Source organism: Simochromis diagramma, unplaced genomic scaffold (genome assembly GCF_900408965.1).
Source record: "Simochromis diagramma unplaced genomic scaffold, fSimDia1.1 OVJJ01000603.1, whole genome shotgun sequence".
Taxonomy (NCBI): Eukaryota; Metazoa; Chordata; class Actinopteri; order Cichliformes; family Cichlidae; genus Simochromis; species Simochromis diagramma.
The window spans coordinates 16,686,790-16,704,670 of record NW_024387414.1 but is presented as its reverse complement, the minus strand read 5'-3'; the positions used below and the strand labels follow the sequence as shown (position 1 = coordinate 16,704,670).

The 17,881-nt window shown below is 40.9% G+C and overlaps 1 protein-coding gene across 1 annotated transcript in view; it reads left to right on the top strand.

Annotated features, from left to right (window-relative positions):
- Positions 1-2,821: 2,821 nt before the first annotated feature.
- The window catches only part of si:dkey-234i14.2 (heterogeneous nuclear ribonucleoprotein C), a 39,447-nt gene continuing 24,387 nt past the window's right edge, over positions 2,822-17,881 (top strand). The window contains exons 1-2 of the mRNA XM_040011527.1: positions 2,822-3,007; positions 7,294-7,369. Coding sequence (XP_039867461.1) covers positions 2,986-3,007; positions 7,294-7,369 — 98 coding nt within the window. The 5' untranslated portion in view covers positions 2,822-2,985. The remainder of the gene's footprint in view (positions 3,008-7,293; positions 7,370-17,881) is intronic.

The window sequence follows — 17,881 nt, the reverse complement described above, 5'->3', positions numbered from 1 at the left end:
GTACTTTTTTCTGTATATTTTGGCTGATTTTGTTCTGTTCAACACAACCCCACACTACTTCAAAAATGATGAAATCCTGGCTTTCAGACCAGGTATGCTTTTACTGCATTAGCAGGGTGTTCGGGATCACTGTCATGCTGAAAAAGGAAGGTGTTTCAAGTCAGATGCTTTCCAGATGATGTTACATGATGGATCCAAATTCACCATCATGGTACTACGATCATAATTCCATCAGTTTTGACAAGATCCCAAACACCACTAACTGAACTGGAGACCTAAACCATAACAGAACCTCCACTGTGTTTTACAGACGTCTGCTGACACCCACGGTTCCAGCTTTCTCCTGACCTCTTACATATGTATATATGTCAGGATTTGAACCAACACTCATAATCAGTGCCAACAGGTTTTATGGAATGATGATTGTTCCCTTCCTTAAGAATGGCATTGTTAAGGAAGGGAAATGGCATTGACAGCCATCCTTCCACTAAAACCATTTCTGATGAGGCTTCAGTGAACAGTAGCCAGATCAGCTGAAGGGCCAGATTCATCTCAGGTCCAGTGTCAGGTCTTTGCTGGATTATTTTCCTATTTTTCAGGGACATGATTTTCTCATACTGTTCACCTGTTGTAAATCCCTTTTCTTAGGTGTGCTACTTCTTCTTTTCCACTTTCCATTTTCCTAAACCTTTCAGGTTTTCAAATAAAAGCTCTTTTAGAATCACCCTGTTATGTGTTTTTGTACTGGGCAGCTAATAAAAAAGTGTCTAAAGATACAAGATACACTGTGCTGTTCTACCTTACTGAGTGATAAGTTATAGGGTTTCAGCTCCTTGTCACTTAACAACACAGTTATCCAAGAGTTAACAGTTTAATAAAGCAATTTTGTCTGGGTTAAGTGTAGTGTGAAAAGAGCTAATAATCATTTTAGAGTTGCCTAAGATTAAAGTTTGGCTTGCAGCCAGTCTCACTCTGTGTTGGTAGTTAAAGGAGCTAATTAAACAAACCCCACATGAAAGCCCCCTCCTCGGGAGCTAGAAAGATTAAACGCCCTCAGGTGTATTCGCTCTCTAACTACCGCGCAACAAAAGTGAAACAGCGATTAGACAGCATGCACAGTTTTCACCACGCAAAACAGGATTCTGCTGGGTGTGTTTTGCGATACAGTATTAATTATAATCAAGATCCCAGAGATGGAAATAATGCTGAGAAATGGGACATTACTAGGATTGCAATGAAATCTTCGGTTACTTTCTCAGCTGTCTTACATGTAACTTGCCTCCAGTGCAGTATAGGTTTTGTGTTGAGATAAAGTCACTACTTATATGATCGTTTCCTGTTTTATTTTCTGTCTACTCACATAATGTGTGTGTACCATAAACTGTATATAAAAGATGGGCATGACTGCAGTGATTAAATTTTATTGGTTGAGGGAGCCCTGTTTTGAAGCTGTATTAGCATGTTAGCTACAGATGATTTTGTTTTTCTTTAAGACAAAGTGGCAACATTTTAATAAGAGGCTGGCATGCTAAGTTACTCTGGTTAGCAAGCTGCTCCATGGACTTCAAACATATCATATTTGCCAATCACCACACTAATAGCATACAATAAAATACTGGAATTTCACTTGCCTGGAACACTGGACCAGCTTATAATATCGATGATATTCAAGGCTGCACTTGTCCAACCAGTCTACATGTGTTTTGTGGATTTGATTCAACATTGTTCACGAGTGAAGGGAGAACATTAGATTGACAGATGGACTGGGGCGAGATCCAAAGTGAATCATATTCTTTTTTTCTTTTTTCTTATTATTTTTTACATTTATTTTCCTTTGAAGACTAGCTGGGTTCTCCCTTAGAGATAGAGTGAGGAGCTCGGTCATTTGAGAGGGACTCGGAATAGAGCCGCTGCTCCTCCACATCGAAAGGAGCCAGTTGAGGTGGTACAGGCAACTGACTAGGATGCCTCCTCCTAGGTGAGCTACTCTGGGCATGTCCTTCAGGGAGGAGGCCCTGGGGCAGACCCAGGACTCCATGAAGAGATTACGGATAAGAAGGATGAGCTGGAATAGGTGGCTGTGGTGAAGGAAGTCTGGGATTCTCAACTCAGACTGCTGTCTCCTCGGCCTGAATCTGGATAAGCAGCAGAAAATTAATGGAAAATTAATGGAATTTCACTTGCCAAAACCAGGAGGCCAGACTTCTTGAGTGAGCCAGTAATAGAATTGATGGCAACACAAAGCATATTATTTGACAGATAATTGTATTAAAATGCACCAAAATAGACCTGAAAAACAGTTGAAAGCATGAAAAATCATAAAAGAGGTGAAACCTAGCAGACAACTGCATGTTAATGACACGGGAAACTATGGGAAATAGGTCACTTTTGTCCTTTGATTGTGGAAAATTTATTTCCCTATTGCATTACTTTTAGTCGTGCTAATTATATACAGTAGAGACTACAGTTCTGTATAGTGCACATGTGAAGTGAAACAAATACACACCTGTGCCTTCAGGCTTCTGCTCTTCTTTGACACATGCATTAAAGTGCAAACACAAACACACACATGCACTACATGCACTATAGCAGCTTCCTTTTCGCCTGGTTTGAATTTGTAAGCCCGAAGCTCCTGCCAAAGCTCCTGTTGCTGTGGGGAGAAGCAGCTGCGCACTCGTCCTACCCTCCTTCCAGTTTTCCAGCTAATGGAACATTCCAGTGCTCCCGTACGCCCCTGCCACAATAACAAATTTGGTACATCCCATTGGTGCTTCTCTAGCTGGTTTGTCACTGACTCAGTAGTATCACAGCAGTCAGCCAAACAGTATTTTGAGCACACGCTTACCGGCCCGCGTACACACAAACAACACCGCGCACATAGTCTGAGAGTGAGGACGTAAGACGAGAGAGTTATAAAACAGAAGGAAAGAAATCCTCGGCTAGTCCTTCCACTCAACAGTCTTCTGGTTGTTCTGCATCCCTGATATGACCCTGTTCAGTCCAAGATGTGAGTATACCGAAGTGTTTCCTTGTGTATGTGTGATGATGCCTGTTTTAGTGGATGTTTGCATGCACCACGGTGTTTCTGAAAGACAGTATTTGCCATTGTTCCTCTCATTCCTTTTCTCTCCACTGCCATTTCCCCCCTTCATCCTGGAAGCTTTTCAGCTTGTGTGTGCTCATCTGTGCACTTCAGCCTGAAGCTCCGGTTTCTCTACATTTGTACCTCAGAGCTGTTTTTCTCGCTTTTCCCTGTCCGTAAACATTAGTCCAATCAGAAGGTGCTGTGGTAATATAGGAGACACTGGACTTGAGGATGTTAAACACTGTGATGCATTAAGAGGTGTTTCAGGCAAATTTACCTTTAAGCAAAAGCCAAGTGTGTTTCTCATATTGGCAAGGTCAGCACATGGTCTAGTCAGGATACAAAGGCTTTTGCTAGTGAAATGACTTATAGCTTAATTATGTTGTAATACCCATCTCTCCATATGGATTGAGATTTCTTTATAGTTTTCTTCTTCATCTGCAAAGTGAACAGTGCATCCATGAACAGTTTCTAATAAGACTACATTACCATGCAGGCACAGTGCCAATATCTTCTCACAACTTCCACACTAGTTTGGAAACCTCAGTCTGTTCTCAAAGCTACTTGTCTGGTGGGGAAGCAGAGGCTTCAGACAAGGTCAGTATAGACTAAAAGACTCCACAGTGAAAGTAAAACGCATCTTAAACTGTTGAATACTTCCACAGTGCAAAAATAAAGTCAAGTCACTGTTGTCGTCTCCCTCACTATAATGCTGCGTTCTGCTTCATTGTTGAGACGTGGTTTTTAGCACACTAGCATCTCTCTCAACTTACCATGTATCCATGCCAACAAACAGTATATTTCCTGTTTTTTATTTGTTCCTTAGATCTGTAAGTAATAATTTATGTTATACAGTTTCGTGTTTTTATCTGTGAGTGGAAACTAAGTGTTCATGGTTGCAGGAACGTGCAGAGACTCGGCATATCGACAAGACCTGCACACGCTGCACTTATACCTAGACATCGTCAACACTTTAATATACAGGGTACCAGGATGTGAATTAATTAATAAGCTTTATGACAAGTGAGGGGGATTTATGTGATCCTACAGTCACAATGATATTATCAACTCTAAGTCTAAATCAAATAAAATGTTAATTTCTGCTATTCTGGTTATGCTGCTTGATAGTGCTGTATACTGTGCCTTGACAAATTTGTTCTGGTCCAGAATAAGTAGTAGGCTTAAGTAAAGCCAATAACCAGTGATCAAAAGAAAAGGCACTAAGGACAGACAAAGAACAATACAAGAGCAGAAAATATCTTACTGTAGTTTAATCATTTATCAAGGTTCTTTTGTAATTTAACCAATCTGCTAAATTGAAATCAGCTTTGCAGTCCTCGTTTAAATGATTGTTGCAAAGGCGTTCAGCCATACGCGCTCTCTTTTCTTTTACTTTTAGGATGCAGCGCTTCAGAAAAGCAAAGTGAGTGTGCGAACGGTATTACCAAATATTCCATTTGAATTAAATGCCTCTGAAAATTTCAGTGTCAGTCAGCAGCTCAAGCGTTTGCGTTCTGCTCTGAAGTTAGTTACTCGATTAAGATGTTGAATCAAATTACGCTGAAAAATACATCAAACATTTAGGGATGCGGTTCAGCCCAACGCGTGATAAATTGAAGAATTGGGATGAAAATAAAAATGATGATAGAAGACGGCAGATTTAGCTGTTTTTATCTGATCACATTATCCAATCTCCCACACATCCGTGACTTCAAGTGTGTGTGTGTGTTCAGACTGTTTGCTAAAAAAGAATCTGTGAAAATAAAGTAAGTGCTGTGCACAGACTCCCCTTAATGCATGTGTTGCAGACTCTTAAAGCAACTTTCAGTGTTTTCCAATGAGGTGAATACACAGATTCCTATTTCCTAACTTTGATCCAGGTCCAAGGTTTCATTAGAGCAGGGTGGGTGCTGATTGACTGGGATCTTCAGGGGAAATCTAGGCTCCTTCTAGCTTTGAAAACTCAGAATAAGAAAAGCTTTTCCACATTGAGTCTATGTAATTTTGTTTCCAGGTAGTGTGATTAAACTGGCTCTAACTTTGGCTGGGTATGAAGCGGCACTCTGGCAGTCAGCCTGACATCCGCTGATACAAAGCATAGTGATGGACTGTGGCGGAGGCTGAGGCTTTATAACCCATTACAGCTGATCGCATGTGACCTTGCTGTGTCCTCTGATGCTCTTTGAGCCAGTTTTACGAAATAACTGTCTATCAGATTATACTGCCGTTTGAGTTCTATATCTCCCTGCCAGTTTGCACCTGGAATCTCTCAGGCTGGTCATGGATTTGTAAATGAGTCCTGAATCACTACACAATCTTGTTATGGCTGAAATATTAGTATTCGTTGAAAATAATCCAATTTTGCACGTATTGCAGAATTGCTGTCTGTACGGTTTCTAACCACACGGTGATGATGTAGTAATGTTTCAATTATGTGTTTATATTTAAACCATATATTTTCTTAAATCTGTCATCTAAACTAGAAGCAAAAATAGAAATAAAACTAAAATAATAGTCTACTTGTGATTGCCCTCCAATAAAATGGATGGTATAAATGGATAATAAATGACAGTAGTGAAACATAGTGGTTGTAATCTGCAACATGTTTTCATGATAAAAGCTACAATTTTGACATATGATCCACAATGCTATATGTATGTCCTCAAAACTCTTTAGTCTGCATTATATTCATTTAGCAGATGATTTTATCCAAAGGCCTACAATAGTAGTGTGTTTCAAACAAGTTATTATTTTTTTATAGCTCTAATAAATGCACAATGTAGCTGCTTAAAGTGAGACTGTTTGGTATTTGCAAGGGGAAAAAATGCATATTGCATCACAACAACCATGAATCACTTTTTCCTTTGCGTTCACCGTGGTTAGAGCAGGGTGGAGTATTTTATAACACTGTGAGTTCACTTCTTTTTCATGGGCCTCTATGTTTCTGTAGCCAACTATAGGGCAGAATCTGTGTGTGGCTCACCAAAAAAAGTTGTCATTTATGTGAAGTCACTTTAATTCAAAACGCAGTTTGCCTTGTTTTTTGAAACTATACCTCTGAACAGAAAACCCCCAAAACAAAACAAAGTATAATACACATATATATACGTGCATACATGCGTGGGCATAGATGTGAAGTCTGCAAAGGAGGAGCTAACTGTGGTGTATATAGGATTTTGTTTACTCTGATAGCACTCTGATTACCTCCTGAGGTTTTGCTCCTGTTGAGCGACACAACTGTGCTCAGCAGCATCCTCCCCTCTCTTCCTGTGTAATGGCTTCATCACGCAGTCAATCATACAGTCATCCTGTTGCTCAGCAAACTCATTATAAAACTCAGTTTTGTTTTCCTGGCACACAATGCCGAGCCACTATATTTAACAGATAATGTGTAGGCCTTTTGTCCTTTTAGTGTAAGGAGATGTAGTCACTTTTTCATGAAAATACTATGTCTACTTTGGGAGGTAAAGGCACATACTTATGTCTAAATTTCTTTTCACACTTTCAAACCCATACTTAATTAATTGTCGCTTCCAGCCATTTGACAATCATGCTGTGCGAGTGTATGTGCAGCTGGCCTAGTCACACTCCATTCACCACCCATCTGTCCATGTCAGACTGGACTTCTCTCCTCTCCTCTCCCCGTCTCTTTGCTGCTTACCTCCTGCCTGTTTTTGTTTTGTCTTTTACTCACCTTTGGTAAATTGACAAGAGAGCAAGCACAGTGAGAGCAGTGAGCTGCTGGTGTGTCCTGTAATCAAGATGGTTTATGGTTAAATGGCTAGTACAAACATGTATATAAAAGTGTTTGCAGGAGAGAAAGAGTGAGATCAGAGCTCAGTTGAGCTTTTTAGAGGCTGTGCCAAGTTTCCAATGTATCCTTGCAGACAGGAAATAAAAATGGAGTGAACAGTCTAGCTCAAAGTGGCTGGAGGGAGGTGGACATGAAAACAGATACTGGCTTCTGTCAGTCTTAGCTGGCCCTTTAGTCAGCATCATGTCAAGCTGCTGTAGATTATGTAAATGTTGCCAGAATAAAGAAGACCCAAGTGTAGGATAAACATGACCATGTGTATGCCATTTAGTCATCTGGAGGTTCCTGTGTGTGTGTGTGTGTGTGTGTGTGTTTGTACTCTCTCTTTGTTGTGTTGCAGTATGTCGCTCTTTACTGTATCAGTACAAAGTTAATTGGTTGCTCTTTCATGCAGACATGAGCATGAGTGGAGAGTTGAAGTCAAGCCGCTCTAGGGCAGCCAGTAAGAGGGCCAGCAACACCACTTATGGGTGAGTATGACACCGCCCACCTCCCCACACCCACAAAGCCCACAAAGCTCACACACCCACAAAGCACACAAAGCACACACACACACACACACACACACACACACACACACAGGAACACTCTCCTATCCCCCACACACTCAGAGATAATCATGCGCTCTATTATTTGCTGCAGCCCTTTATCTGTAACTCAATGGTTGCACCTCAGCTTTCCAATCAATGCAGCATTATTTGTTATTAGCTTCATACCAGTGTATGTAAGCTGCTATTGATTTTGGCCAGAGGTGCTGTCTCCATCAGTCAATGTTTGAATCCATCTGTTGATGTAGTGCACACATATGATTGGAGCTGATTACTGTTTATTGCTGACAGTTCAATACTGCGGTGTGCAGCTACACTAACGTAAACTCTGTGCTCAGATGGCTGGGGAAGGGAGTTGGAGGGGTAGTGGAAGAGATGACAGTGTGTGGGCTTGTTTGAATTCGTTCATGGCTTCATTACTCAACTCGAACTCTCTCTTTGAACTGCAGATTTTTCTCTGGCTGCGGCTCTGTAGGCCAAAGCTCCTTTTATTAGCACAAACCACAGAGAGTACTGTCTTTTTGTTAAGTTTGAGTCGATCCTCATTTTGTAGCACTCACTGGTAATGGCTCATTGTATGTACTCTGTAAATCCATGTATGTCCTTCAAAATTAATTTAAAACAAAGGGGAACAAAATAGAAAAGTCCAAGAAATTTAGAAAAAGTCACCAAATTCCCAAATTAAATAATAGTTTCTGAAAGCATACAAAAGTGTTTTTTTAACATTTAAGAAGCCAAGATGAGAAAAACATTAATTTTTAAAATATGTTGCCGGACGTCCACTCTAGGATAAAAAAAAAATACTGCAAAGTAGGTTAGGAATGCAAACAAGAATAGAAAATGAATATTAACAGATGTAATGATATTGAGGCCAACTTGTTTGTCTCGGTCTCAATCAGAAAATCTCATTAATATTCTATCTTCTGTGCAACAGGGCCTCCACATGTGTTTCCAGCTCCACAATACACACTGATGATTTTCAATTCAAGGCAGCTGTATTCATGTCCTTCTGTTGGTTTCATCGTATATTAGAGTGGTGTATAGGTGTAAAAATAGTGCAATATGGGTCATTATGTATTATGTAGACAGCATGTCCTTGAAAACAGTTAATCCAGCTCTCTGCTTGTGCTCCCTGCTCCAATCCCTCTAACCAGCCCTGCCTAAACCTTGAACCCCCAAACATTATTCAGCCATTCCACCATGCAGTTATTCAACAGCACTGCATGCATTAATGAGGTTAGTCATACAACACACATACTCACGATGACTAACACCCAGTGGAAAACACCTGAGGTATCAACCCCAATGTAGCCTGATATAGCCTCCGTGATATTTTGCAGAAATGACATGGACTTAAAGCAGAGGACGTTGGATTTCTGTGGTCGTTTGAGGCTTATAGACACATCCAGCAGGCTAAACTAAGCACGGGACACATCCAGCCTGTTAATACATGCAAAAAACATGATTACAGTCATGCGGGTCGCTCTGTGACGCATGTGCAGTGGTGCTTTAAGCCTGATGTTAATCTTCACGTCAGCGTATTTATGGACAATGCTGTTCTAATGATAAGCAGGTATTGTTTTGATAAACAATTTAGATTACTATACTGACATATATCACTTACAGCACAGACTTGTGGATGTAATTATTTTTGCAGAGTTTTGATCATCACTCAAACTAGTGTGGAACTCAAACTATTTTGAGTCTGTTCACATTTAAGGGTACATGAATGCATGATGGTGTACTAACTAACTGTCACAAAACATGAGGATGAAAAACTGCATTTTTCTCACCCTTAGTGGTCATGTGGTCATTTTTCTAGCCACATAGCACAAACCACCAAACAATTTTCACCCAGCGTGAAGAAGATTAATTGCGTGTAGTGGCTCAGTCACACTAAAGGAAAAATAGGACAGCAGTGTCCTTGCGAGTAGGAAAAATCAGTGGCTGCCCATTACTGCATTTATTTATTTATTTTTCTATTTGTATTTGGCAACTAGTTACAAGTAGTTTTGGTGAGCAACTGGTTTCTTGATGGTTAGATGTCCAACATCCTGAGCGTCTGAGTGACCAGAATGTAAGGAAGTTGCCCTGCAACTCAAACCAAACATCACACGTGTTGTGTCATCTTGGTTTTATTAAACACAACTGTTCTCTTCCCTGGAAATGAATTTAGCATTATGGTCAGACACGCATCAAATTGCTGATGTTCACAAAATGCACTGCATGAGTGCAGCATGCTAACAGAAGTACCTGAGTTGAGACACGCTGGGATAGTCAGAGGATTACATTATTACAGTTCATCCTGAAAGGGACACAATTTAATAAAACTGACAAATCACAAACTCGTAGTGACACTAGAGGAAGATTCAACAAAGTTTATGCAATGAGGATTTGTGTATATGGACAATTTTCTCCATACATTTTAAAAGGTAATCCATCAACAGTTATCAAGACAAACCAAAATTACCAACCGTTAGACTGATGGCAAAATCAAATGCATGACAGTAAATTACAAAATAAAAAGGAATAAAATGCTTTCTTTTGGCTTTACTGGAAGGCAGTGTTTACAATTCCTCTGCATAACATATATATTTTGATTTCTAAAGAGAATGTGAGCAGTACAGCTACAGTTACACATGAAAATGTTGTGAGGCAGCTACCAAAAAACCTCTCTGTCCAGGCTCCAGTAATCTTGCTTTGTGCTGCTAGCAGCAGCGTGCCCTGACTACTCCCTCCCACTATTCTCACAGCGCTGGCCAACAAACGTTCGCCTGTGGCCTAGATTACTTTGCAAACAAACTTTCTAAGTCATGTCTAAGATGCTAAAGCAGTGTAATCTACTCATCCAAAACCATGTAGCCTACCACTCTTTCTAAACTGTTATTATGGCTTGAAAGCTGGATTATGAAGCTCAAAATAAAAATTTTAAACTCTATTGATAGTAAAACCCAATAAAGGTTTTCATTTGATGTCTTAATGCACTGCAAGTCATTTCTTGCCTCATGATATCAAGCACGGTTTTTTTTTCTTCTGTCTCTTCCCGCTGCCATTCTCTCATGCACTATATCTACCCCCAGGCTATTTCCTCTACAGCGACCCTGGCAACATATGGGTGTTGTCATCATTTATCGTTCATGCTTTCTGACTGTCACAGGTCCTCTCTATTGGTGAGCCACAGCTGTGGAAGCAGTGATGGGGTGTAGCGAGTGGCAAATGTTCCATAACCCAGATGCTGTTGATGCTGCAGCCGTGGCCCTTGTGCGCTCCAGTGCATTACTACAAAGCTCACTGCACTGTACTGTGTGGCCCATATAGGAAGGCTCAGGTGCCATACGAGGGGTCTCAGAGGAGCATGTGTGCTTGAATGTGTGTGTGCGGTCAATGTATAGTTAACCCATGGCTTGGGATAGAAGACTGGGTTGGGTGATGGAGGGAGGCTTGCTGTTTAGTCTTTTTTGGCCTTTGTCTCTCAAAGCACTTGCTGTTATAATTAAGATGGAACAATAACACACAGGCATAGTCATGTTAACTAATATTTTCTTCTCCCCTTGTTATGTGTGAGAAGACTTTTGTGGCTGTAGTTGTAATTTTTTTTCTCCCCGAAGTATGTCCAGTCTATCTTAAGGTTACTACAGTATTCAATTTACTAGCTGCTCCATTTGTTTTCTCAGTGGTAAGGGGAAGGAGAGAGGCACAGAGGAGGGGGATAGGAGGGTAGCCTTGAAACCGAGTGGCAATGTGCTGAGCATCTGGTCGCTGGTATTTTTGTCTGATTTCTTCTTTAATTATGAGAGGGGCTACTCATAGAGGAGTCGGTGTTAGGATGGAAACAGTGCGAGCCATCTGTTAGATCAGCTCAAAGACGCTGAAGGGGGCAGAAGGGGCAAATATGAACTCTGAAGTGGCCAGAAACAGTAGATGATGAAGTCCTACGTTATACACAGTGAACCAGAACTTAAAAGCTAATTTGACAGCACGGCGATGGATAAGAGAGTGACAGGAAATATTTTAGGTCATATTTTTAACTTAATTTAATGTTGCTCTTTTTTTATTGGTTATGGTAACACTATAAAATCACCAGCCACATCATTAGGTACACTTTTGCCTTCAGAGATCCCTAATTTATCAATACATAAATTCAAGGTTTTTTTTCATATTGACATGATAGCGTCACACAGTTGCTGCAGATATGTCGACATCAACGGACATCAGTGATGTAAATCTCCCAGTCCACCACATGCCAGAGGTGCTCTGTTGGATTGAGGTGACTGTAGGCTATGAGTACAGTGAACTCATTGTGATGTTCAAGAAACCAGTTTGAGATGACCTGAGCTTTGTTACATGGTGTGCTACCGTGCTGGAAGCAGCCATTAGAAGATGGTACATTTAAACAATATTCATTTGGTACTAAGGAGCCCAAAGTTTTCTTCTTCTTCCTTTGGCTGGTCCCTTTAAACAGGTTTTATGCTTTCCACATCCACAAGTCCACTAGGGACCGCTAGGTACCTGTGACTTAATTTTGGGTCCCTGTCCGTGTTCGCAACAGAGTATAATAGCTTTAGTGGTCACGTAAGTAGATCATCTGCCTCCATCTCACTTTAACCCTAGCATCCTCTTCTGTCACACCAACCCTCTGGATGTCCTCCTTTACTACATCCATGAATCTTCTCTGTGGACCCTTTTTTTCCTGTTGCCTGGCAGCTCCATACTCAAAATCCTTTCACTGTTTCTCTTTTGCACATGTAAAAACCATCTCAGCCTTTCTTATTCTGTCTACAAAATAAAGGGCCCAAACTGTGTCATAAAATAATATATGTTCTCTTTAGAGAAGACTGTGTAGGAAAATCCCAGTAGATCAGCAATTTCTGAAATGCTCAGACCAGCCGTTTTTTTTTTGTGTCAACAACTGCCATTTTCAAAGTCACCTAAATCACCTTTAATCCCCATTATGATGCTCAATTTGAACTTCAGCACGCTGTCTTGACCATGTTTACATGCCTAAATGCATTGAGTTGCTGCCATGTAATTGGCTGATTAGATTTTTGAGTTAAGAAGCTGTTGAACAGATGTATCAAAGTGGCTCTTGAGTGTACTCTCCAAGCTTGGCACTGTGAATGGGAATGTGTTGTCACACATGGGGAGAGCTGGCGAGTAACCAAGTACAAATACTTTGTAACTATACACAATTTTCAGGTATCTTTACTTGAGTACTTATTTTTCTTTTTACTGTTACGTCCTACATTTTAATGCAAATATCTATATTTCCTACCACTTACATTTTCAAAACAGACGTGTTACCTTTGGTTTAAGACATTTGAGGGGAGTTATTATTTCAAGTCTGCACCCTTTAACAGTAACACATGAAAAGCAATCCTAATGGTAGATCAATCAAGGTTATCAATTACAAAGAGATATAAGTTGTATCTGATATAACTCCTCATTTGTTAAACCAGATTTTGGATCTGTATTTGATGTAAAGTTGTGTTGTGAAACATCCTGGAAAACAAACTAAGTTATACTAACTGTGTGGTATTTAAAGGTTGCATAAAAGTACTGTGCAGTTTAATGTACTGTGATGGCTGTAAAGCAAAGAACAGTGTGTGTGACTGGTGCACAGCAGCTTTGGTGTTCATGGTCAGAGTTAGGCTAGATTAAGTGTTGCAGAGATGAATTTGAATTTAAGATGATGATGCTTAGATTCATTCACTGAACGAAGTATAAAGACAGTGTAAACATTGTACTGTCAGTGTAGAGGATGGAAATCAGCAAAGACCATTCATGAAACATCTGCTGACATCTTGTTGAATTCAGTTGTGTAGATCCACAAAGAGTAAACAGTAAACCTCAGGTCAGCTGATCACAGCCTGTACATCTAAAATCGAATGGATCTTACAATAGAAGTTATTCTGGGATGTGATTCTTTTCCCTATGTGGAACCACTGCAGTCGATCTTAAGGTTCCTCCACCCACTGAATCCCCCTTTAACCCTGACTGTGCTCATTTCACAGGCAACAGAAAATATATATATTTTTAATTCTCCTTTTCTTCTAGCCTCATGTTCTACATAACTGATTCAAGCCGGGTACATTCATTAGAATTTAAATTTGGACTAAAATAAAGTTTGTCTTCTCATGTGCTTTTATAATTTTGTGAAATTATTCTAGTACGAGGTTCAGTTGGCATCGCACAAAAATAGCTTGTAAAAGTGTCCTCAAAAGAGCTTTCTTACTTTGAGTACATTTCAGAGCCTTTTAAATAAGTTGTACTCGATTTGAAGTAAATATAAGTACTTCTAATTGAGTATTTTTTAACAGAAGTACCTGTACTTCTACTTAAATACTGAATGTCTGTACTTTTGTCACTTCTGATGATGGGGAAAGAAGAACGAGCAGACAGGTTTAAACCAAGTTATTTTAAAGAAAACAAACAAAGATGAATATTAAATTCCAAACATTCGGTAGGATATATACACTACACAGCCACATCCTATTACAGCTTTCAATTAAACATACTTGTCTTGACTGTGCATGGCGTGCACTATTAGTTTTACAGCATGAAAGACCAGTAAAAACTCTTAAAACAGACAGATGACATAAAGCTTAAGCTGTCATTCAAGACGGCAGTGTTGGGAATAACCCATAAACCTACATTTGAATCTTAAAAATAATATCCTCCTCCTCTTCATTTGTTTCCATGCAGCACTTGTTTTGATAGTTTGTATATGAGGGTCTCGCCTTAGGCTCGGTTGGCTGACATCTGTAAATCCACCAGCAGTGCAAAAGCAAAGGGCAAACTGAGGCACTGTCAATGTTCGCCGATTTTAAGAATGACCTCTTTCTGCTGGATACAGTTCTGTGTCTCTCAATTGTCACAACGCAGCTGACTACCAGCTGTTATGATCCCTACCCAGAGCCAAATGTGCGCACAACACATTGTAATCAATTTTTAAAATGACATTTGTAAACATTATTTATAGAGAGAGGAGTGCAGTTTGCACAGAATGAGAAATTAAAAAAGGCCTCACATTTATTAGAAATGCAAAAAACAGACTTCTGTCACTTGTAACATATGAAGAGAAATAAATATGTAAAATAGATGCAAAACCTGATTACACCGCCTCCTGTGTTCTTCCCAGCATGGGCTTTGGGTTTAGAATTGACATGATATCATTGTTCCTGATCTATGCCCAAGACTAGTGTGAGCTCATATCTGAGATTGTGTGACTTATGCATGGTAGGGGTAAAATAACATTTATTTCCTTTCATAAACTCAAAGTAGTTGCCCTGTCCTTGCTAACTTTGCAAAAAGTAACTGAGCAAGGGATATGATATTGGGATGTTTTTCATCTGCATTCAAAAAGTATCTAACAAAGAAAATAGCTCACCTATTGCTTTGGTGTCCATTTGTTTAAAAAGTACTTTGCTGTGTATTCCAGTTTACAGTGATGGATTTCTCGCTATTTAATTTATCCTTACAAATAGGACAAATATTCTGCTTATGTCTGCACCTTGGAAAAATTAAGTTAAATCAAGTGTGGAGGAAGTTCTTTGTCTGTGTGACTAATGCATCCGTGTTTTCTTTGTGAGCAGCGTTGTTGTTGTTCTGCCAGACGATGAGGCCAGTCGAGTGCGAGGCTCGCTGAGTGCGTCTCCATGTTTTGATATCACGGCTCATTCCCAGATCGAGAAGATTTGAGTATTAATTGTGTCAAATCCTGAACACTGCATTATTTAAAGTGTTGAAGACTTGTGTGCAACTCATTTACGCTCGTGTGAAAAAGTGGAAATCTGTTATATTGAAAACATTACACAAAATGCTGACAGAAATAAACCCAGATTAGACACTTTAGACGTTAGTAGATTTTGAACAAAGCACTTGTTGCATTTTTTCATAACCTCTGACATGTGTCCAGCAGCGACTAACCAGGACAAGTAAAAGTAGCGCGAACTTCTCTGTGAAGCTTTTTATTCTCATCACAACCACGTTTCTTTTAGTGCGTACGACAAAGTGACAAGGGAGGAGAGTCTGACTGTCTGAGAGAGTGAGTGAGAGACCATGGTGGCAGCCTTGACTTGTGCCTCGGCCAAAAACAGCCCACTAACTATTCATCAAAGCCTACTGTTCCCTCCCCTTTCCACGTGAACATCAATTTTACAACATAACTGCCATTTTCATTTTTGTGTCCAGCTTTTCTCTCTGTCCTTTGTCAGCTTGCTCTCCGCATGAATGCACCTGTGTGATGTGCCGTTTTCAGTGCATTCCTGAGAGATGACTAGGGCTGGACTGTGGGTAAAGGTCAGTGCAGTCAGAGGTGGATGTACTGTTGGGGAAAAGGTCGCTTTCCATGGAGACAGAAGGAAAGTGCATCTGCTGGTTTCAGGGCCACTGACAAAGCCTTTGAGAGAGTAGAGAACAACAGAGATGATAGAAGATAGGGTTCGAGCGGTTCGAAGGAAGGAGCAAGGGAGCGGCAGGCTGGCTGCAGACACAATGTTCTTTGGAAATAAGGTCATGAGCCAGCAATGGTGACACCGGTGGCTCAGGGCATAATGGCAGGAAGGGCCATATTCACCAGGAAGAAAAATCTATCTCTTTCTGTGTGTGTGTGTGTGTTTCTGTTGGTTTATATCCATATACTGTGTGGCTGTGAGCATTACCAGGCCAGATGAGTTATCTTTCCTGTCCTACAGGCTTATCACTCTACCGTGGCTGGCCCCTTTGCTAATGAAGTCATCTCTATCCCCACAGCATTCTCCACACTGGGAGGAGAATGTAAGGCAAGCAGGTGGAAAAAAGGAGGCATGAATAAAGATTGATGCAGAAACTTGAAAGACAGGCAGGGTGTAATACCGTAACAAGACAAGTGTGAAACAATTGGGAGACGGGTACGTAAGAGAGAAAAATGCAGAGAGAGGAAGAAATAACAGCATTCAGGGAGAGCGAGGGGTGAAGAAAGCAAAGGAGAGAAAGCAAGTGAGCACTGCACTGCGTGTCATTGGCCCCCTGGCATGAACAATCCATCTCAAATTGATCTTCCAGTTCGGCCCAGCAGGGCATTCTGAATCAATCTCAAATTGATCTCTGTGCCAGAGGTCGGGAAAACTAGCAGTGGAGCTTATCAGAAATATAGTGGTGCTGGGAGGATCTGACAGGGAAACTTATCACGCTGCACAACAGGAAATGGGCTCTGAGCCCCCGGGGCAGCGAGAGGACGAGTCGGCTCCCTATACACACGCAAACCACAAGCACAATCACGCACAGATTCAATGTCTCTGCATGTACCCAACACACCCATACACTGACACATGCTCCCCAATGTTCAGCACAGTACAGAAAGGGTATACTGTGCATTCACACGGGCTTATATACCATCACACTCACACAAGCTCTCACACACGTGCGATCCAGGTGTCAGCACACACACCTACAGGCTGCCTCACAAAATACAAAGTTTGTCAGCGCACACTGTGTCAATATATTTTAACCTAGACATGTGAGATTTGAGACCTGGAGCTCTTAATGACTTATAACACATTTAATGTGTCCTCAGCAAGGCTGTGTGAATGGCCCGAGGAAGGACGATCAATACTGGATTGCATTTAGACGGTCAGTCAGCTTAGGGGAGCAAGCTGCCTCTCCAGGCTTGGTAAAAAAGTAAAACGATATAAACAATTGTTCAAAGGTGACTTTCGTCAATATCATTGGGAACACTTAGAAAATCCAGTCCAGGAGCACAGGAGCATGTCCAGCTTCTTAAGAGCACACAATAATGTTTTTATACTCAACTGTGCATGTCCGGTGACCAATATCCACATGTCAACATCAATATTAAAACCATTTGCCTAATATTTTGTAGGTCCCGCTCATTAACCCTCATGTGGGCTTCTGCACGTCCTGCAGATATTCCTTCATTTCGGGCCCTGGGTCAGTGCTTGGGCTCTTGGTAGTATCGACCCATTCCTGAGCAGTTTTATGTGGTGGTGCAGGGTGTGGGAGGCTGCTGCTGTCAGAGTGTGGTGTACCGACTGGGTGGGGATCCTTTATCTATAAAGATTGCTAGTTAGGTGGTACATGCCAGGCTACCATCGACATAAACAACAGAATCCAAAATTACCAAGCAGAATATTACACTGTAATGAGAACATAAGTGTCAGTAGTTTTAATGTTGTGACTGATCAGTGTACATTTCACAGCCCTTGTATTGCTGCGTCTCACTTCCAATTACTTCTTGGATCGCAGGACTGTAGCTACCAGGGACCAGAAGACACAGAAAACTTACTCAAGGTTTATTCTGATGAGAGCTGCAGAATGGCACACAGATAGGGAAAGGTGAGCAATACAAACAATGAGTGGCTCAGGGAGTACAGTGGAAAGGGTGATGATGGGAGGGGTGTGTTTGAGCATGTCAGCGTTTGGGAGGCAGGAGCCCCT